At 37.6% G+C, this 21,397-nt stretch overlaps 2 protein-coding genes across 3 annotated transcripts; both read left to right on the plus strand.

The window, feature by feature from the left end:
- Positions 1-543: 543 nt before the first annotated feature.
- Positions 544-8,606, plus strand: klhl26 (kelch-like family member 26). The gene is made up of 4 exons (XM_043252431.1): positions 544-603; positions 721-944; positions 2,599-2,784; positions 4,875-8,606. The coding sequence occupies exons 2-4, from the start codon at positions 895-897 to the stop codon at positions 6,454-6,456; spliced, it is 1,818 nt and encodes a 605-aa protein (XP_043108366.1). The 5' UTR covers positions 544-603; positions 721-894; the 3' UTR covers positions 6,457-8,606.
- A 941-nt stretch (positions 8,607-9,547) lies between these two features.
- On the plus strand, positions 9,548-20,063 carry LOC122354272 (CREB-regulated transcription coactivator 1-like). 2 transcript variants are annotated; one of them, XM_043252432.1, is made up of 12 exons: positions 9,550-9,735; positions 10,900-11,016; positions 12,045-12,170; positions 12,497-12,558; positions 12,643-12,746; positions 13,665-13,770; positions 14,725-15,061; positions 15,542-15,754; positions 15,846-15,932; positions 16,515-16,601; positions 17,067-17,241; positions 18,782-20,063. In XM_043252432.1, exons 1-12 carry the CDS (start codon positions 9,610-9,612, stop codon positions 18,991-18,993), a joined length of 1,752 nt encoding a protein of 583 aa, XP_043108367.1. In that variant the 5' UTR covers positions 9,550-9,609; the 3' UTR covers positions 18,994-20,063. The 2 variants fall into 2 exon arrangements, with proteins under 2 accessions (XP_043108368.1, XP_043108367.1); XM_043252433.1 differs by lacking the exon at positions 10,900-11,016 and having other exon boundaries at positions 9,548-9,735.
- Positions 20,064-21,397: the final 1,334 nt, after the last annotated feature.

The following is a 21,397-nucleotide window of genomic DNA, read 5'->3' on the forward strand; positions in this document are numbered from 1 at the left end:
ATGATATATATATATATATATATATATATATATATATATATATATATATATATATATATATATATATATATATATATATATATAAAATGGTCAAGTGAAATAAATAGTAAGCCTTTTAAGATTTTACGGAGAGACAGGATTAGTAAATAGAATTAGTTTAAGAATTAATTTAATTTATTAATACAAATAAGGTTTTTGTTTACATAATATTATGTAATTATATATATATATATATATATATATATATATATATATATATATATATATATATATTTTTTTTTTTTTTTTTTTTTAAGAAAAAGTGTTATGTTTATAAATTAAAAAAATACATATATATATAATATAAATATATGCATGTAAATATTTTTACATTTATACTATAGGTGTGTATTTAGATATACACAGTAAACGATTTTTATTTTACTCGAGTTTGACAGCACTGTTCACTCCGTTCAACACTCAGAAGGTGGCGGTAGTGCACTTACTAACGTTGGCTGCCAGCCGCCTTGAAAAACCAAGAAGAAAAAGAAGAAGGCTGGTGTTCTCGTGAGCGCGCAGCAGCAGCAGCCGCGAGGACGCGCAGAGGGTGAGAGGCGCGCGCAGGTAAGCTCGAGCCGGACTCTGTCAGCAGCACCTGGACTGTCCTCGACTGCAGGCCGTGCAGTAATTAATGGGCTGGAAATCATTACTTTCCTTTCTAATGCTCTCCCTGTCTCGCAGCAGCCCGCTCACCCGACACTCTCACGCGTGAAGCGGGCTGTTTGTTTGTTTGTTTGTTTGTCTGTCTGTCACCGCCGCGTCTTGTATTCCGACTTTTCTTGAAGACCGAGCATGGTTAGCGGTAATTTGGGCTTCTGCACACGATGACCTTCCTCATCCTCATCCTCGCTGAGCATGGCGGAGTCAGATGGTGTGGAGTTCTGTGCGAATCGAGCTCAAAGCAGGTAGGAATGCACGTAGCGTTTGATGCACGCGTGCATAGGGTTGTCCCAGAATGCAGCAGGGATAAGCGATATTACTATTAAAGCTGCACACACTTGTTAAAGTTTACCCCCAACATTAGATGGTCGTTCTTCTAGAAAATCGTTTTGTTCAGCAGTTAAAGGGCCATGGCCAGCTGTGTAACAGTGCACTTTTATCTATACCATAGATGAGATGTACTTGTGCATTGCTATTCACCCTATATTTACGTTTAGTTCACCTAACACTCATTTCAAAAAACTAATAATTTATTAACCCTGTTTAATGTAGCATCTATTATTCATGCCATACTGCATGATATCGTTAGGTTGAACATTCGCATGCAGCATTAAAGCTTATTGATTTCTGTTACAGGGCCAGACTTAACCGGGCAAACCCTCTTTTGGGGTTAAAAACTATACCGCCATGATTTACTGAAGGCCTACTGATTGCACCTTTAAAAATGTTTATAATAAGAACCTAATTTACTTTCATTCTTTCTGGAGTCTTGAAGAATTGTGGGCCCCGAAAGCAATCTTAAGACGAGGGATTGATGCGACGCTTGCTCTTTCCCGAGGAGCACGTGTTCTCCTAGATTGAAAAATGAAGGAGTGCATGAACAAAACTTTGGAGGTGCAATGGGAACGGATTAAATGTGACGTTACACTGGTTGTGTATGGTTTTCTTCTGCCAGCTGCTCTTTCAGAAGGATAAGGGCGATTAAATAAGCACCCTTACAACCATCTAATATATGATACAATATAAACACCCACAAGTAAACACTGATTTGGATCTACTGTTGATTTATTTATGACAGTCTGATGATATGAGGACATAGCAACAGCACTGCATTTGGGCATCGCTCACATTTATTGAAACCATCCCCTTTTAAAGTTTAATAATCTCAGTGCTTTAGTGCTGTCAAACGATTACGATTAATCGCATTTTTAAAAAAAGCTTGTTTACAAAGTATATTTGTTTATTCTGTGTGTGTGTGTATATATATATATATATATATATATATATATATATATATATATATATATATATATATATATATATATATATATATATGCACACATATATATATATATATGCACACAGTATATATTTTGAAAATATTTGTATGTGTATGATTTTATACAATTATTATAATTTTTAACATTATGTTTTTATATATATATATATATATATATATATATATATATATATATATATATATATATATAATATTATTACACACACACAGTATTTACTTATGTGAACATAAATGTTTAATCAAGATTAATTAAAAGGTTAAAAGAAGTGTTAAAAGAAAACCTCGGGCTGTCATCACAAAAACCATCTGATGCTAATAATTGTTTGGTTCACTTGTTACATGATGTTTGTGAGGCTTAGGTGTTCTTTATCCAAATAGGCTCTCCATCCAGTCCGTTGAATAATTTAAAAGTAGGTGCCATTACAGGGATCATGTTGATGCACCGAGTATAGAAACCTAGACCTATCGGTGAAGCGTCAGGAAACGGCAGGTTCATCAAGCTATTTGCGAAGTTCTGTTGATTCTGTAGCCAGAGACAATGATCAGGGAGTGGTGAGGGATACAATTCCTCGTAAATTGATTCTCTCTCTCTCTTCCAGCATGGCTAACAACAAGAATAGCACGCTCCGTTGTACTTTCTCGGCCCCCAGCCACAGCAACACTCTCCTGAGGGGACTGTCTGCTCTGCGCGATCAAGGTCAGTTGTTGGATGTGGTTCTGGCCATTGACAACGAGCGGTTTGAGGTTCACAAAGCGGTTTTGGCCTCCTGCAGTGACTACTTCAGGTGAGACGTTGCACCGTTTAACACAGCTGAGCTGCAAATGGCGACACTATTCAAATAAGTCCGAGTCTAGAGCTGTATGAATATTTTTGTTGAACAAAAAAATGGATCTTTACAAAGAATTTGGATTGGTTTTCACAATATAAAAAAAAACATTAGAAAATGGTGTAATATTGTCGTCATAATTTTAAGATAGTCGTGGCCTTTTTTTTTTTTTTTTTTTTTTTTTTTTTTTTTTATACTCTAATGTTGTTTCAAAATAACATATTTGGTTGTATATTTTTGGTGCATTGCTGCTAGCTTTTCTTAATTTTTTCAACATTTGATAGAACTGATATGAACTATTAACCATTTTATCAGCAGTTTTTGTTTAAAGTCCACATTTCCTCAAATCTCAAATGTATGTAAAACACACTTTAAAAAGCACCTGAACAGACAGAGATTGTACATACAAATGGATGAAAGCATCTTCAGTAAACATCTCTTTAGTCAGGTTTGTAATGTTGTTCTGGTTCAACAGTGTTTATTAAATAGTGAGTGGTCACTGTTGCACTTGTAGCTCAAAATATGATATAATGGTTGTTAATACATTTTATTTAAAGGCACTTTTCAGAACAGTGTCAACATAAAATCAATACAGCTAAAACCAATTGTTGATATTAGATAATTGATCAGAGAAATCTAATCTAAAAAAAGAAGGTTTTAAGCCTTGAAATAAATGGTAAGAGAGTCACTTTCTTTGTGGAATATACTTTGTGGAAAGAGATTTGTAGAGATTGCCGTATTGCTGTTTTGGCTTAATAACAGAAGGTACAGCAAGGGAAAGAGATGGAAAGAATATGCGTTGGGGTTTAAAAATTAAGCAAATCATAGGGATATGGGGCTGAAAGATTATGAAGAGCTTTAAAAGTGAGAAGCAGAATCTTGTACTCTGCTCAGTATTTAACAGGAAGCAAATAAAAAAAAATGGAGTGATATGCTTGATGGAAGAAGTTCTACTAATTATACAGGCAGCTGAATTCTGGTCCAGCTGAGATTTAGTTTGAGTTAGCCCAAAGAAGAGGGTTACAATAATCAATGTGCGAGGTAACTGAAACATGCACAAGAATATCTGTGAAATTTGGTTTGAGAAATTGTCAAAGACCACTGATGTTTCGTAGATGGAAATACGCAGACCGAGTATTATTTTCCACCTGCTATTCAAAAGACTTCAGTACTGTAAAGGATGACACCCAGACTTTTAACTGAAAAGATGGTGAGATTCCATTGAAGAAAAGTGAATCAGACATTGTCCTGATAGGGCGTGGCCATATTGCACTGGTTTGGGACCAGAGTCTGCAAAGTAGTGAACTGGGGACTGGAGTCGATCACAAGCCTCAGTTCACTCAGAGAAGCTGTAGGCTTCTGCTGTCAATCATGACGTCACATTCTCCTATTTGTAGCATTACATAACTAACTAAAACCAAATTAATTTAATAAGCAAACACCCTAACTTAGATCAGTGTGATAAAATCCACAAATGACAAAACACGTTTAAAAAAATAAAATAAAATAATTATTTAGTTTGTCTTGCGTCCTATTAGATTACATGGAGAGGGGGCGGGGTTTATGACCTATCCTTGGACCAGCCACCAAGGGGTGATTTGAAACACAATGACTTTACTTTTGAGGACTAGTGAGAACTTCTGTGTCCAAAAGAGAGGAAGAAAGAAAGATAGAATTTGGCTTGGACGACAAATAGAGCTGGGTGTCATCAGCAAAGCAATGAAAACTAATGCCATATTTCTGAAAAAATGTAACAAGGCGTCATAAGTAAAGAAAAAAAAAAGCGTGCCCAAAACAGAGCCTTGAGGGACAACATTGGTAATAGATGAAACTTATGATCTGACATGAGAGATATCTACGAGAACCAACCAAGTAAGAGGGACATCATAATACCTATAGATTAGCTACTATCTAAAAGAACTTGGTGAGTAATTGTATCAAAGACTGCACTTAAATCAAGTAGAAAAATATAGTTAAGAGTCTAGATCCCCTCATTTTGCCACACATTTATATAAAGGTGTAAAATCTATTCTTCTTCATCTATACAGAGCCATGTTTACTGGAGGAATGAAGGAGTCAAACCAGAACACCATCGAGCTAAAAGGTCTTTCAGCCAGAGGACTGAAGCACATTATTGATTTTGCCTACAGTTCTGAGGTCACTCTGGACTTGGACTGCATTCAGGATGTTCTTGGTGCAGCCGTCTTCCTACAGATGGTGCCTGTGGTGGAGCTTTGTGAGGAGTTCCTGAAATCGGCCATGAGCGTTGAGACTTGCCTAAACATCGGCCAGATGGCCACCACTTTTAGCCTCTCGTCCCTTAAGCAGTCGGTCGACGCGTTCACCTTCCGCCACTTCCTGCAGATAGCTCAGGAGGACGACTTCCTTCACATTCCAAAGGAACGACTGGTTTTCTTCCTTCAGAGCAACAAGTTGAAGAACTGTAATGAGATCGACTTGTTCCACGCGGCAATCCGCTGGCTGCAGCACGACGCATCCAGACGAGCGGGGGCCAGCGAAGTGCTCTGCCATGTGCGTTTCCCTCTAATGCGTTCGTCTGAACTCGTGGACAGCGTCCAAACCATCGACATCATGGTGGAGGATGTGCAGTGTCGACACTTTCTCCTAGAGGCCTTCAATTATCAGATCCTTCCATTCCGACAGCACGAAATGCAATCACCTCGAACTTCCATTCGTTCAGACGTCACGTCTCTTATTACGTTCGGTGGAACGCCCTATACCGATAACGATCGGACGGTCAGCGGCAAAGTCTACTATCTGCCTGACGTCACAGTGCGACAGTTCAAAGAGTTGACGGAAATGGAGATGGGATGCAGCCATGCGTGTGTATCTGTTCTTGACAATTTTGTGTATGTCGTGGGTGGACAGCATTTGCAGTATCGCAGTGGAGAGGGCGCAGTCGACATCTGTTTCCGCTACGATCCCCATTTGAACCAGTGGCTTCGAATCCAACCCATGCAAGAGAGCCGCATTCAGTTTCAGCTCAACGTATTGCATGGACAGATTTATGCTACTGGGGGACGCAACCGATCTGGCAGCTTGTCCTCTGTAGAGTGCTATTGTCCGAGGAAAAATGAATGGACTTTTGTGGATTCCCTCAAAAGGCGGATATGGGGTCATGCCGGAGCGACGTGCGGCGAGAAACTCTACGTCTCAGGAGGTTACGGCGTGTCTGTGGAGGATAAGAAGACTCTCCATTGCTATGATCCGACCTCGGATCAGTGGGACTTCAAGTGTCCCATGAATGAGCCAAGAGTCTTGCATGCTATGATCAGTGTGAACAACCGTATTTATGCTCTCGGTGGCAGAATGGACCATGTTGACCGCTGCTTTGATGTACTAGCTGTAGAGTATTACGTTCCAGAAACCGATCAATGGACAACAGTCCAACCGATGCGAGCTGGTCAATCAGAGGCTGGCTGCTGTCTGCTGGATAAAAAGATCTATATAGTCGGAGGATACAACTGGCACCTCAATAACGTCACTAGTATTGTACAGGTTTATAATACGGAGACCGATGAGTGGGAAAGAGATCTTCATTTTCCAGAGTCTTTTGCGGGAATAGCTTGTACGCCTATTGTACTTCCTCAAACAACCACCCAGCGCTAAGCACATAATGCATTTACTGCATATTTAAGCTTAAGATTTAGCGTCCACCTGGACTGCAGTGAAAGTAATGGTGTAATTGGCTTTGCCATAATGTCATGTCTTTGGTTTTGAAGCATGCTTGATTGAAAGGTTTGTTCACAACGATATAAAAGCACACTTTTTTTTGAGAATGTGAAGCATCTTCCTACACACTTCTCAAGCAGTATTGTTGTCCTCGGCTCTTCTTGTAGATTGCCATGTTTCATACTAATGAGGGTTATGTACAAGTCCCTATGGGATTTGCACTGACAGCAGGCTTGAATGGACCCACAACATTGGAGCTATGTCATCAAGTTTTCATCTTTGTGAATATCCGACATGTATTCACAATACTTCCTAACCTCCAGAAGTTAGTGCAAGTTTATAATGCAGAGACCGATGAGTGGGAAAGAGATTTTCATTTTCCGTAATCTCTTTTGGGACTTACACTTATTGTATTTCCCCAAACAACCACCCAGAGCTAAGCACAGGAATTGTCTTTATATTTGATTTCTGAGGATGTGAAGCATCTTTCTGCACACTTCTCATGCAGTAATGTTGTCTTTTGTAGATTGCCCCATTTCATACTAATGAGGGTTTCGTACAAGTGCCTGTGGGATTTGCAATGATGACAAACTTGAATGGGCCAGCAACACTGGGGCAATGTCATCATGACTTCATGAAGGATTTATGGTGTGACTAAATGACACAATCAAAAACTATTCACAAGCAATTATTATTATAACGACTCTTTATTCCAATTCATGTCATTTGGGATGGATGAATGAATTGGTTGACATCCAAACAATTAAAAACTTTACCTCTGGGACAGAGTTGGCAAAACATTACAGTATGATATTTTGAATTTGGTCCGCAAGTTACAATTTGGACAAAATTGTCCACTTTGCCAGGATTTTGAAGAAGCTCTAGGTTTAAAACATTGAACGTTAGCATGCTCTTCTCAAGATGTAAAGCTGGCTCTGGTTCTTCTTGTAGATTACCACAGTGTGTGAATCTCTTGGGTACAGCTCAGATCTCTATATCACCGTTTAGGATGCAGATGGTCCCAGGCACAGCCTGTATTCCTCTAAATTAGACATGACCTTGAATTCATGCAAAACGGTAGACCTGATCTATATGTTTTTTTTAGGCAAACTTGTTTGTTTTGTGATCATTTGTAGAAGCGCCACTAGCAAGATGTAGTGGCTGGTGTGTTAATATATTTTGTGACGCTTTATTTTGTGGCAGGTTCCTGATATTAGTTTTTTTTGTTTTAATATTTATTATTATTATTATTATTATTCCTAAAAATTAAGGGAACATTTAAGATATTACCTCATTTTAGGATTTTTTTTTTTCCTATCACAAACTAAACAAGCACATTTCGTTATGCACTTTAATATTCAGTGTGGTAAATCCAGTGATTTGATTACTGAACAGTTGAAAATGTGTTTTTGTTTTCTGTGAACATGTAATTTAGACAAGATATACAGTATTACACAGTAGGTACTGGATCACGTATATGGGACTATGGCACAAACATTTCGTAATGACATTGTTTTGGCATGTTTTGTATGAATACACACTACATTCTAGAAAATTCCTTTTTTTTTTTTTTTTTTTTTATTTGTGCATTTAATGATTTATTACATTTATTTTAAATATCTCAATTTTTTTCAACAACACCATTTTATGTATATAAATGGGTAAATGACCACGATTACAGTAGTAAATGACTTGCCCTTAGCTCAGGACTCATTTACATGCTGATATAAAATGTAAACCCAAATATGGACAATATCTGGTAAGACTTTTGAGCAAGTCAGCTGGGTCTTATGAACAAATGGCCTTTTAATCTTGTATTTATGTCACAGATCAGCCTTAATCAACTTGATAAAAGCATTTAAAGTGCTGTTCGGTTATTTCTTTCATTCTCGTTGTTTTTAGATTTAACGAAAATCCTTTGTATAAGTGCATTTATGAACATCCAAAAATTTATAGCATGTGGTTAAATCACAAAAAACTTTGAAACTTTCAATTTATTATTTCAATCCTGTTCCAATTTTGATGTACGAAGTTACGTGTTGAACTTTTCAGGCGTGTTGTGTACTTAATAAATAACACTGAATGTATTGGTACTGGTAGCATTTATTGCAGTTATCCTTTTACGCATTTGTCTTCCGTGTGTGAAATTACATTTTGTTTTCTTGTTTTATCCATTTTCTATGTTGTGTCTGTTACGGTGCGGTCTAAATAAACATGCGCAAATGTATAAAATAAAATAAAAATAAAAAATGCGCTCTCCTTTTTTTTTTTTTCATTGTACTACTGCTAAAATAGTGTTTTCTCAGAGCAAGAAATGTCATTAATTATGACAAACAGTTATTTTTGCTGTGTGCAAACAAACTTTACAGATTCAAACTGCGTTTTTTAACGAAAAAAGTGTTGGGATAATTTTTTTTCTTGTATATAAATGTATAAACTCTTATCACGTTGCCAAATAATTCATCTTTCTTTAATCATAAACTAACTTTGCTTTGAGCGGAAAACATGACTGCGTATTCTTAAATGTATTTTGACACATTTGCAATGTAAAGCAAGACAGAAATGCTGACGAGCATTTTTTTTTGGTTTCTAGTAATTTGGAGTAGAGTTGTGCCATTAGCTGTTCTCTGAAATAAAAGGCAGCCTGTGGAAATATTTGGAAGTTGTATTTTTGATGTTGATAGGTCCTAGAAAGGTTTCTAATGAATCCTGTTCCTTAATTTGGCTTTATAAAACCTGCAGAAAGCCGATTATCAACTGTCAGCAAGACTGTTTGGGTGTTGTGCAAAATAGCCTTTGATAATAAAGCAAAAGCTAAGATATATTTATTGTAATAAAGAATATTAAATCTCAAAATGAGTGTAAAGTTTTCCCTTTTAACACACCACTGGCAACAAACCCCTTTTTTAAACATGGAAGACACATGAAGACGTTTCATGTGTGTGTGTGTGTGTGTGTGTGTGTGTGTGTATCAATCAGACACTCCTCCGGTGGACTCCAATGCCCACAACTCTTCCCGTGATGACGCCGCGCCGCGGCAGCGCGCAACGCATCTCGCGCAACGCTCTGTGTTTTGGAGAAGAACGGAAGATGGCGACCTCAAACAATCCGCGAAAATTCAGCGAGAAAATCGCCCTGCACAACCAGAAGCAGGCGGAGGAGACGGCGGCGTTCGAGGAGGTCATGAAAGACCTGAGCATCACGCGAGCGGCGCGGGTACGTGCGTCAGAAACGGCGGCTAGGCGCGCGCATAGCGCGGCTGCTATGTAGGAGGTAGCCTGTGTTTGATTCAAGAGCTCTTTTGTCGCCCGAGAGCCGTGACAAATCGGTGAAGGACGGCAGCGGTGTCCCGTAGCGGGAGATGCTGAGGATGCTGCTGGAGAGAGATGCTGGACAGATGTCGCGCGCATCTGCACAGAGACCTGCTCCGGCCTCGAAGGCATCGTCGCTCTTTTTATTTCTCGATCTCGTTGTGTGGATCACAAGCTACTTATTTAACGACGAAACGTCAGTGGAGGGGGCAAGCTGTCACGCAGTGAATATATCCTAGTGACTAGATTTTAAATCGAAAGGTGGTCGGATTTTGATAAAGTCTATCCAACTAAGATTGTCACGTTTTTTATGCGGAAACTGTTTGGTGAAACAAATGCATGCGAAACCAAAATCCATTGAAATCATGTAAAATATATAACCTACGTTTATAGACCTATATATATATAAACCTAGTTGCCAACACTGAAAAGAATCGCGTAGACTGTCATTTAGAAATTGCTTGTAAAGTTCATAAACAACATAGTACAAAAGTAGCACTGAATTATACATGGAATTTTGAACTTTAAATATTTTCTGTTATTTTATTTTTGAAGTATTTATTTATTTTTGTGAAGTTTAATTCAGTATATTAGCAACATCTTTAATAGTGTATGAGTGATACAAAAATAAGGCCATATCGATTTCAGGTCAAGGTAAATTGTCCAAAACGCTTTGTTTTTTCGCCTTCTACTTTTACATTATTATTCGGTTTATGTTGTTTATTAGCTTACTTTAAAGAGTATTTCTACAGAAAAACAATTCTTCAGTGTCGATAAACATATCGGTCGGCACATGTTATGTTTTTCATGAGGAAAAATCAATCAATAATAAAAAGAAATAATGAAAAAGTAAACTAAACGGGCATTAATTTGAGGACAACGTTCGAGGAATTTTCTCCAGTTTCTTTGATGTTTGAGGTTTCGCTACTTTTTCTGAACTCTCACTGGTCTGCTTTTTTTCATTCTTCACGTGATAAAGTGTCTTAATCCACGGTATCTGGTTTACGTTTCATTCATGCGTTCATTGCGTCACTCACTGCTGCTTTTCACGCACTGTTATTTTGCACAGCTGCAGTTACAGAAGACCCAGTATTTGCAACTAGGCCAGAATCGAGCTCAGTGCTATGGAGGGTCACTGCCCAATGTCAATCAGATTGGAAATAGCAACACTGACCTCCCTTTTCAGGTGAGACCTTAGAAACTTCATAAGTTTGAAAGTTCTGTCGTACACTCTGTGCTGTGCCTTTATCAATGAATTTCCCTTCAGATGATCTAATCGCGGTGCATTTGGTGCTCTGTGAAATTTTTACGGTGCTAAAGTTGGTTATGCAGGCCAAAAATGTCTATTTTCAATGCTTTTTATATGTAAAATAGTTTTAGACTGGCTGTCGTTTCACCGCCGCTTCTTGCAAGATGAGGCCATTAAGACTTTTGTTAATTAAAAGGATGTTACAGAAGCCGAACAAGATGGAAACTGATGTTAAGGACAGAGAAGAATAATGTATAAGTGATATTATCGAAGCTAAAATCATGTTTTGTTTGAAACCATTTAGATTAGAGATAGAAAAACTATAAATAGGCATTTGCGATGTTTCTTAAGAAGTTGCCAGTTTATATATATATATATATATATATATATCTGTCTATCTATCATTATAGTTCATAAAGACAATATTATTCCAATATTAGGATCTAAAATGTAATTGTATCTTATGCAGTGACACTAAGACATTTTTAAGTGTGATACAGTGTCAAAGTATCAAAATCAGTCATTCTGGAGCTTTTCTTAGTTCTAAAAGCGTATTTATGTGAAATGTTTTGTTTAAGAAATGCACTTGACGCTTGAAAATATTCTGTTTTTGTTTAAGTGCAAATTAAAGGTTCTACTTCTTTTTGCACTGTATAGTAGGAACGGCCCGGATCGGCATTACAAAGCAATGCATTAACCATAAGTTGGCATTTTTGTCCGGAACAGGGGTTTTTGGGGGTTAAATGTAGCAAAGTTGATGGAAACGCGCGTCATTTTCCTTCTTTATCATTGCTATTCATTTATGACACATTAGCACGAGGCTGTACGGGACGGTTCTCATCGCTCTGAGCTTTCATACCGCTAGTCCATGTTTTATGCTTTTATTTGCCCCGACACTGCAGCAAAAGTCCTGATGCCTTGTGAAAAGACATTTGAAGATCACTCCGAATCCATTTCCTTTACAGACGACGGTTTTAGACACCAGTCGGACGTCCCGGCATCACGGCCTGGTGGACCGCGTGTATCGGGACAGGAATCGCATCGCTTCTCCACACCGCAGACCTCTCTCTGTGGACAAGCACGGACGCCAGATATCCTTCAGCTTTATTAGACGCAGTCCAGTTTCACTCAAAGGAAGAGCTCACCCAGGAATTGAAATTCGGTCATTATTTACCCGCCCTCAAGTTGTTTCGAACCTGTACGAATTTAGTTTCTGCTGGGGAACATGTCTTTTGGGTCACCTTTGACTGCCTTGGTCAACGGTGACCCGAAACAGCCTGATGAAAAACTCTTTTCCTTTGTGATCAGTAGAGCAAAGAAATTCATGCAGGTGTGGAACTACATTTTCAGTTTTGGGTGAACTTTTTGGGTATGTTTTTCCACGTGTGTGTGAGACATTGTCCTTTACCCTGATTACATCGACAGCTGTCCCTATGGCTCGGTGTATCTGTCACCGCCTCCCGACACAAGCTGGAGAAGGTAAAGCTAAGCTAAGCCAATCGACAAAACGCGCTCGAAGGTCGTAAATCACAGTGTTTTTACACGTTCACACTTCTGCTGCAGAACCAACTCTGACTCAGCTCTACACCAGAGCGCTGTGAATCCAGCTCCACAGGACGCTTTTGTTGGCGGATCTCAGGAACTGCAGTCGAAAGGAGTAAAAACGTGTACGTATTTGAGAGGTTTTTCCCCCCATTTTTGGTACCTAATATTGCAATGATTTCAAATACATCTTTGGGCCTTTAAATTGTGGATGAGCCTGTTTCTTCATTAAGAAGATATTTAGCCTTTGCTCACCGATTGATAGTTTCCGGTGAATGGGTGCCGTCAGAATGAGAGTCCAAACAGCTGATAAAAACATCATAATAATCCACAGTAAACCCACTCCAGTCCATCGATTAACGTCCTGTGTAGCAAAAAGCTGCGAGTTTGTGGGAAACAAATCTATCAGTATGTTTATCTATTTAACTAAAATACATGTCTTATTACCACAAAATTGTTTTCTCGGTTGAATCCGGAGAGAAATATGCCAGATTACAGGTAAAAATAGTGCAAATATGTTTTTTTGAAACAGTTATTGTGGATTTTGACGGCTTAAACTGGAGTGGTGTGAATTACTTATTACTTGTATTGTTTTTATCAGCTGTTTGGACTCCGACGGCACCCATTCACAGCAAAGGATCCATCCGTGAACAAGTGATGCAATGCCACATTTTACAAACTTTTACCAAGCTGGCATGAGGATGAATTTGGCTCCTTTAACAAAAGTATTTCTGTACTTATGGATATTTTTTAAAACTTTTGTCTGCCAAAAGCCATGAACTAACATGCAAAACAAAAAGGGACTCATCACTGAGTCTCTTAAAATATCAGATAACTCCTCAAAACATAAAACATAAGGATATGTATTGATACGAATTAATATTGAAACGATCAATTATGGTGTAAGAGGATATAAAGAACATGTCTAAGAACTTGGCATGTGTTTAAACTCGATTCCTTTCAAAAGATCCTTTTTATTATGAACACTTTATTTGTCATTGACCTCATGTAGGAGTTCATCTGCATTTCTCTCTGTTCTGCAGTGCTGTTACTCACCCCTCCAGATACAGAGGACACCGAATCAGAGATGGAGAAAGACGAGCCCAAAGCATCTCTGCACACAGAGTCCTGTGACGTTCCTGGGATTAAGTGAGTTCGTCGTGACTAAAACGTTTTTCCCATGTACTGGAAATCACGTAACACTTACACAGCCTTTGTAGTAGCACGAGCCTTAGATCCTACACTGACACTCATCACGTGCCAAATTGAGGTACAAATGCTCTGTTTAAAAAAAGTATGTCCGTTTAATGTTTGTTAAATAATTGGCCGATAAAAATGCAATATTACATGGTTTTATTTGAACTGTGCAAAAGGTACGAGAGATTCAGACATACTGTACAAATTTCTATCTATCACAACTCATCTGTACATTTTTTTACTCTGGATTATTCCTCACATCTAAGCATCTATAATGAAAAACTAAAAGGTTTAATGCAGTTTCGCAGGCATGAAAAAAATGTTTCTGAAAACTTTAAAACAATAAGGCTCCATTTGTTAGTGTTAGTTATTGTTTTAATCACGTTAGCGAACATGAATTAACAATCAAAGGTTACATTTCAAACAATCGAACAATTTCAAACAAAGTAATGTTCATTACAACATTTGCTAATGCATTAGAAAAATCAAAAGCTGCATCTGTTCATATTTTTTTTTTAATTGTGTAATATATGTGTGTTTACTGTGTATATTTAAATATACACCACTAAGAAAAATAAGAAAATTTAAAATTGAAATATATACATTTATATTGCTAATATTATATTGCTAATATTTTATATACATATATTTGTGTGTATTTATATATACATAATAAAGACACGGTACGCACACATATATTAAGTAAACGTTTTTTTAAATTTTGGATGCAATAATATAATACTAAAATATATATATGATATATATATATATATATATATATATATATATATATATATATATATATATATATATATATATATATATGAGATTTACTCATTTACATGTCTCTCTTAGAAGTGTTGCATCATATAGCATTTCACTGCATATTCCGTTTGATTTTTCCAGTATATTTCCATCTCCTGATCAAGAAATGAATAGCTCTTTGATGCCAGCTGCTCACAGCACCGGCGGCTCCTTACCTGATCTGACAAACATCCAGTTCCCTCCTCCTCTCCCCACCCCGCTGGATCCAGACGACCCCATTACCTTCCCTACATCCGGCTCCGGCAGTACCAGCAACCTGACCACCAACCTCACGCACCTGGGCATCAGTGCTGCCAGTCACGTCCCTCCATCCCCTCCCGCCCAGCACACAGGCCCCGGCCCCTCGTCCAGTATCAGCCCACAGCCGCCCACTCCCACGCTGCCACCCGCCGTCTCCCCCCAGATACCCATCGCGCAGGTGAGCCAGACCGCACGGCCTGTGTTTGAATTCAGAGCATATGAGCAATTTGATTTATTAGGTTTATTAGGATTGGACAGTATTGGACAGGCTAAAGTTATAAAGTGCTTTATAATTGCATTTGAATTTGTATAATATCTTCTGTTCAATAATTACAATTAATTTTTTTACATTTTCTGTTTTCGCTTTTAGCCGTTTGTTTGAATGTAAATAGTTTTCTATTTAAATTTCCATTTTAGTTTTTTTAGCAATATTGCCTTGGCGATTTTTAATTTAATCTCTCAGTCAAAGGAATAGGATCAATTTATTAAAAACTTAGACTCTGTGTTCGTCTGAAAAGAAAGTCATATACAATAAACCAATAAAATATGAGGTCATTTTCATTTTTGGGAGAACTATTCCTTTAAATGCTTATTTTATTTAAATGTTAAGGATGTTTTGTATGGTCTAGTGTTAATGTTGACGGTCTGTCTGTCACAGCCGATCACGATGGACAGCCTGTCTCTGGAGCAGCAGCTGTCTCAGTACTCTCTGCTGAGTTTACTGAACGACCTGCAGAAACAGCCCCACAGCCTCCCTCAGAACATTCGTCTCATACGCCTCCCGCCTCTCACCGTAAGCTCCGCCCCCAACGCCACCCAGACCTCCCTCGCCAGCCAATCGCAGACAACCACAAGCGGAACTGCCAGCTCGGTACGATTTTCCTCCGCTCTGCACAGTTTGCTTTTGGGGGGCGATACGGTCGTTTCTGCAAGAATTGAAGTATGCCTCTTCCTCCCCACAGTACCGCAGTCAGACCGGCTCTTCAGCCAATCAGTCACCAACATCTCCGGTGTCCAATCAGGGCTTCTCGCCCGGCGGCTCGCCACAAGTAAGCGTAAAACTTCTGTTTTTCATTCTTCATTTATTGATTTTTTTTTTGCCATTTCATTGTATGTTTCTCTCTGCTTCAGTACACTCACTTTACACTCACTTTTTTTTTTCCCTTAAGCTCACTAAGGCTGAATTTAATTGATTAAAAAATAGCAGATTTGTTGTTAAAATATGTTACAATGTAATGTTTTTTTCTATAAATATCTTTACTTTTGAAAGAATGAATCAAAAACTTTTGACTAGTGGTTTTTACTCAATATTAAGCAGTGCAGCTGCTTTCGAGAAATGATCAGTATATTAAGAATGATTTCTGAAGAATCATGTGACACTGAAGACTGGAGTAATGCTGAAAACTCAGCTTTGCATGAGAGGAATTATTTACATGTTAAAATACATTCAAATAGAAAATTGTAATAATATTTTGCAATACTACTGTTTTGATTAAATAAATTCAGCCTTGGTGAGCATAAGACTTCATTCAAAAACACTGAAAAATTGTTCAAACCTTATTCAAAAGGATTATTATCAGTATGTGGCTAATTTTCTTCAGATGTATTGCTCATAATGTGTGTCTTTACAGCACATTCAGGTGGTGGGAAGCATCTTTGGAGATTCCTTTTATGATCAGCAACTTCCTTCCAGACAAACCAATGCTCTATCAAACCAGGTACATGTGTTTCATGGTTTTTCTTTTTTTAAACTAAGACAAAAATACATTTTTATTAAAAAATATTTACACTGAAAATCAATGCTGACTGCACTATAGCACAGATGGACTCGTATTGTGATGCATATGATACTAGAATTAATATTAGAATTAATAAATTAGTTAATTATTTTATTATTGCTATAATGCATATGGATTCTGCTTATTATGTATACACAGTTTAGCAGTATTGTAGTGATATTGATTTTATTTTTATAATGAAAAATGATGAAATTATATTAATAATAATAATATTTTTTAAGCAATGCACCTATAGTTTCATGACCTATATGCATGCATAAATGAATAAATGAAAAACAATATGTACGTGTGTGTGTGTGTGTGTGTGTGTGTGTGTGTATAACTGCTTTTTAATTTCATTTATTGTTCAAATGACTTTCAATCTGTCTGATGCCGTCGGTGAAGCTGGAGCAGTTCAACATGAACATGATGGAGAACCCGGGCGGCTCTAGTCACTGTTCAACGCTGAACTACACGCAGGCCGCCATGATGGGTCTCACCGGGAACCACGGCGGTCAGCAGGACTCACAGCAGCTCGGTTACAGTAGCCATGGCAACATCCCCAACATCATTCTCACAGGTATCGTCTTTCGCTTCAGCTTCAACTTCTCTATATCTTTACCACAAATGTTAGAGAGTTGCATTTATAATTGCGCCTAGGCTCTCTGTCTATACCTGTTCCTCTCTACCTTTTTTGAGTCAAATCTATTATTCGGGTCCCCACGCAATAACCATTATTAAGGATTTCACTTAAATTTCTAGTTTGTTTAGTGAAATCAGCGTTTGTCTTGAGGCATCCGATTGTTCCAAACACTGAATATTTCCAGCTCATTACTTCAGTTTCCCAAGCACTTTCGCTAGTAACGTATTGAACTTAGGGCTGTAGAAGTAAATTGATGCATCGAGAAATGATTCGGCATGGATTCTGAGACTTTTCGATTGCACTGCGATTCTGAACTTAGTTTTGAACAGCAGATGGCACTGCATGCTTTAGAAACATCCGTACACTACTTGTCTCTAAGTCCTTACAACTTAAATAATATTTCAAAACGTTTTAAGCGAATTGCAAAAGAGCATTCGCTGTTGGCTGTGTTTGCATTAATGCCACGTCATAAAAGCATTTACAGTTCTTCAGCGCTCTTCTTCTTTAGTACGAGTGTGTGGATTAAAAACTAGAGTCGAGTGCTATCTTCATGTTAGAATCTATGCTTAGAATTCATTCCAGAGTGAATCGCAATGCATTCGGAAAATCTCAGAATTCATCCACGAATCACGATTTATCGTCACAGCCCAAAATGAAACTTTTTTTTTTTTTTTTTTTTTTTACATTTTAGCGCTTAAACCGAGCTCTCATGCATCTGTGTAATAATGTTATTTTTATGTATCCAGCTTTGTTTAACACTAACAGCTAGTTATATTTTAATTGCACTCATAAACTTTGCTTAAAAATTACATATTTGTCATTATTCATCTTCATGTGGTTCCAAACCCGTAAGATCTTTGTTCATCTTCAGAACACAAATTAAGGCCTGTTGTTAACGTAATCAAATGTAACCAGTTATAATAATAAAGTAATTGAAATATTTTTGTTTATTACATTTTAAATAAGGTTTTAATTTCTTTTATTCTTTATATTATCTTAATTATTTGTGAGGTACAGCACCATTGTACAAACTTTTTCGTATATAAACTATTTATATATATATATATATATATATATATATATATATATATATATATATATATATATATATATATATATATATATATATATATTTTTTTATTTATAGATATATATATATCATATATCCTCACTATATATTTAATATATCCATTTAGTACATATATATATATAAAAGCTGATTAATATGTATATAGACTATAGTGTTGATTTTTTTTTTTTTAAGAAAAAATCTCCTCACTGCTTTTAAGGAAAATCCTGAAAAAATTATGATGTCAGACTCAGTGTTGAAGGATTTTTGTGAAAAACTCCCCCCAAAAATGATGACGGAGCCAGAAAGCCAGGCGTGTGATCTGTAAATAAATAAATACAACTTCTAGACGGTAACCTTCCCAACACTGGTTCCCAGGAATAAGCGTTTGGTTTGTTTTCACATTAGTGACGGGAGAATCTCCGCCGAGTCTCTCCAAAGACCTCACCAGCTCGTTGGCCAGCGTCGGTGACGTCAGCTTCGACGCGGACTCTCAGTTCCCGCTGGACGAGCTGAAGATCGACCCCTTGACCCTGGACGGACTGCACATGCTCAACGACCCGGACATGGTTCTCGCCGACCCGGCCACCGAGGACACGTTCCGCATGGATCGACTGTGAAGCTGTGAACGCACTCCGAAGCCAGACACTCCGCTGCATGGCCTCTCTGTTCACCATCTGGTCAGTGGCCGGCCACGTCCCCCCAACCACCCACATAACAGCATGCTGCCGAACCGCTCATGGCCAGGGGCCGGTGGAGGCGGCGGCCAGGGGCCGGGGGCCAGGGTTTGGGGGGGGTGGTGGAGGTGGAAGTGCTGTATCCACACTGGATCGTTTCCAATGCGCAATACCATCCACCATCCACTCTCTTCACGTATTCATGTTATAACGTGCCGTTTCTATTTATTCCTTTTCGGTTGTTTCACCTTTTGATTTCACGGATCGTCCCGTGTTTATTAGTACATTTAAGTGAATTGCCAAATTTGAACGTTTACGTAACTATGCCATGTCTTTGAAGAAATATCCATCCGTGTGACGATGTGTGTGAAAAATCGACCTATTTATTTAGATTGTATTTATTATACTTATTTTTTTATGAATATATATTATTTAATCATACTTACGTAAGGAGCACTACTCCCCCAGATTGTGTATCAAGGGTTTAAGGGAGCGTTGCTCACTGTACGCCGGAAGGCAAAAAGTTTGCTTTTACAAAATGGCTTCCATGACGATTCGTTTTGCTAGCATTTTTCGTATCATCCAAATATCTCAAAAAACCGTGTTTCGGGTTTCATTCATTCGCTATCAGTTTTTCTTGCAGGAGGACAGCAGTCTCTAAATAGAAATGTGACCCATCTTTTGGCGTTTTCGTGGACTGTCGCGTGACTCTCTGTACGCATATGTTATTTATCCGAAATTGAAGGTCTGTTATGGCTGAAATGTACGCTTCAACGGCGGTCGGTAAATATGTGACCCTCGAGCTGCTGCAGAAACCTGCTGAACACTTCACTGTGAGAGGACCTGATTTTGCCTTACATGAACAAAATGCTGTTTTTAACTGTTAACGTGTTTTTCTAATCGTTCTCCTCTCGATATTCTTGTTTTAACGATGCCATTTTGTTTAGTACTGAATGCTGTATAGTTTGTACTTGTACTGCCAAACTTAACTCAAGGTTTTGTCGTGAAGCTGATCATTTGTCGGTCGTCTGGCTTGGGGAGAGTAATGCTCCTTATTCTGTGCTGTTTACGGGAGTTGTGTTCGTCATTCCCATGCGTATGTTCAAGCCCTGTCGCACCTTGATCGAGTGACGTGTTTTTCCCTTCGAGTGCTATAGGAAGGATCTAAGGAATCACTCATTTACAATTCAGTGACACAGTTATGATCTCTGTATGCAGTGGGGTCCAAAAACACAGCTTATTGGTTCAAACCTGCAGTGAACTGTATTAAAAACAAAGAAAATTATGAACAGGTTGATTGTGTGTGTGTGTGGTCAATGAAGCAAAGGGGGTATAATATATCAATATATATATATATATATATATATTATATATATATATAATCAAATGATTTTGAGATTATTGATTACAATCTTGTTTCTGCCATGCAGTAAAATTTTTTAAAAAGTGTTAATTGTACAATCGTTTCATGCAATTATATTATATATTTATATATCGTAATGTTTTATTTAGCAATTTATCAAAAATAATAGCGCAAAATTGCAGTAGACAAAATTGTGAAATAAAAAATCTATATATTTTTTTTATCTTTTTTTAGAAGAAAAAAAACATTCTCAGAATTTAGAAAATAAAAGTCAGAATTGTGAGATTAAGTCACAGATAACTTTTTTTTTATCCCATGGTGAAAACAAGATTCCATAGAATATATATATAGAGAGAGAGAGAGAGAGAGAATTTTAAATTTTTTTTTTTGGACCCCACTGTATCTGTCAATCTAAAAAAACATGTTTATAATACAGGGGATGAAGAGCAAGTTGAAGTCTTTGGCAATTGAACGAGATGTTTCCTGCTGAAGTTTTAGCCGTTTTGTTTCAGCCAGATACATTGGTCATCTGGGTACTTGAAAGAAATAATAACCCTTAAAACTGTGCAAATTCAATTCGTGATTCCTATGCAATCTAAAAGCATTAATCAACCAACAATCTGGAATATTTCTGGTTTAATATAAGCAGCATATTTAGGGCTGAGAAATAGGGATGGTCTCAGATGGCGGTGGATACACTGTAGTTTATTTAGCCGTAACACAAAAAACTGCAATACTCGCTTCAGTTTTTCTTCTTCAAACTGTGCCATTCAGAATAGTGTTTCATATGTTTACCATGAGCGCGTTTCTCTCCTGAAAATAGTGTACATAAAGCTTATCACTGGAATATGACGACTGCATGTCAAAATGAGAAAAAAAAAATGTTTAGAACGAGGTGTCCGTTAGCTTTTTGGTATGAAGTCTTCATTAGCTTGGCTGATTCCAGTAAAAAGATTCACTGCACATAAACCAATGTAGACCCCT

This window comes from Puntigrus tetrazona, chromosome 11, assembly GCF_018831695.1.
Source record: "Puntigrus tetrazona isolate hp1 chromosome 11, ASM1883169v1, whole genome shotgun sequence".
In the NCBI taxonomy this organism is placed as follows: domain Eukaryota; kingdom Metazoa; phylum Chordata; class Actinopteri; order Cypriniformes; family Cyprinidae; genus Puntigrus; species Puntigrus tetrazona.

Coding starts and splice junctions, on each gene's coding strand:
- klhl26 (XM_043252431.1), top strand. CDS start 895: ATGGCGGAGTCAGATGGTGTGGAGTTCTGTGCGAATCGAGCTCAAAGC. Junction 945..2,598: donor GCGAATCGAGCTCAAAGCAG/GTAGGAATGCAC, acceptor TCTCTCTTCCAG/CATGGCTAACAACAAGAATA. Junction 2,785..4,874: donor TCCTGCAGTGACTACTTCAG/GTGAGACGTTGC, acceptor TCATCTATACAG/AGCCATGTTTACTGGAGGAA.
- LOC122354272 (XM_043252432.1), top strand. CDS start 9,610: ATGGCGACCTCAAACAATCCGCGAAAATTCAGCGAGAAAATCGCCCTG. Junction 12,559..12,642: donor CCCGACACAAGCTGGAGAAG/GTAAAGCTAAGC, acceptor CTTCTGCTGCAG/AACCAACTCTGACTCAGCTC. Junction 12,747..13,664: donor GTCGAAAGGAGTAAAAACGT/GTACGTATTTGA, acceptor TCTGTTCTGCAG/TGCTGTTACTCACCCCTCCA.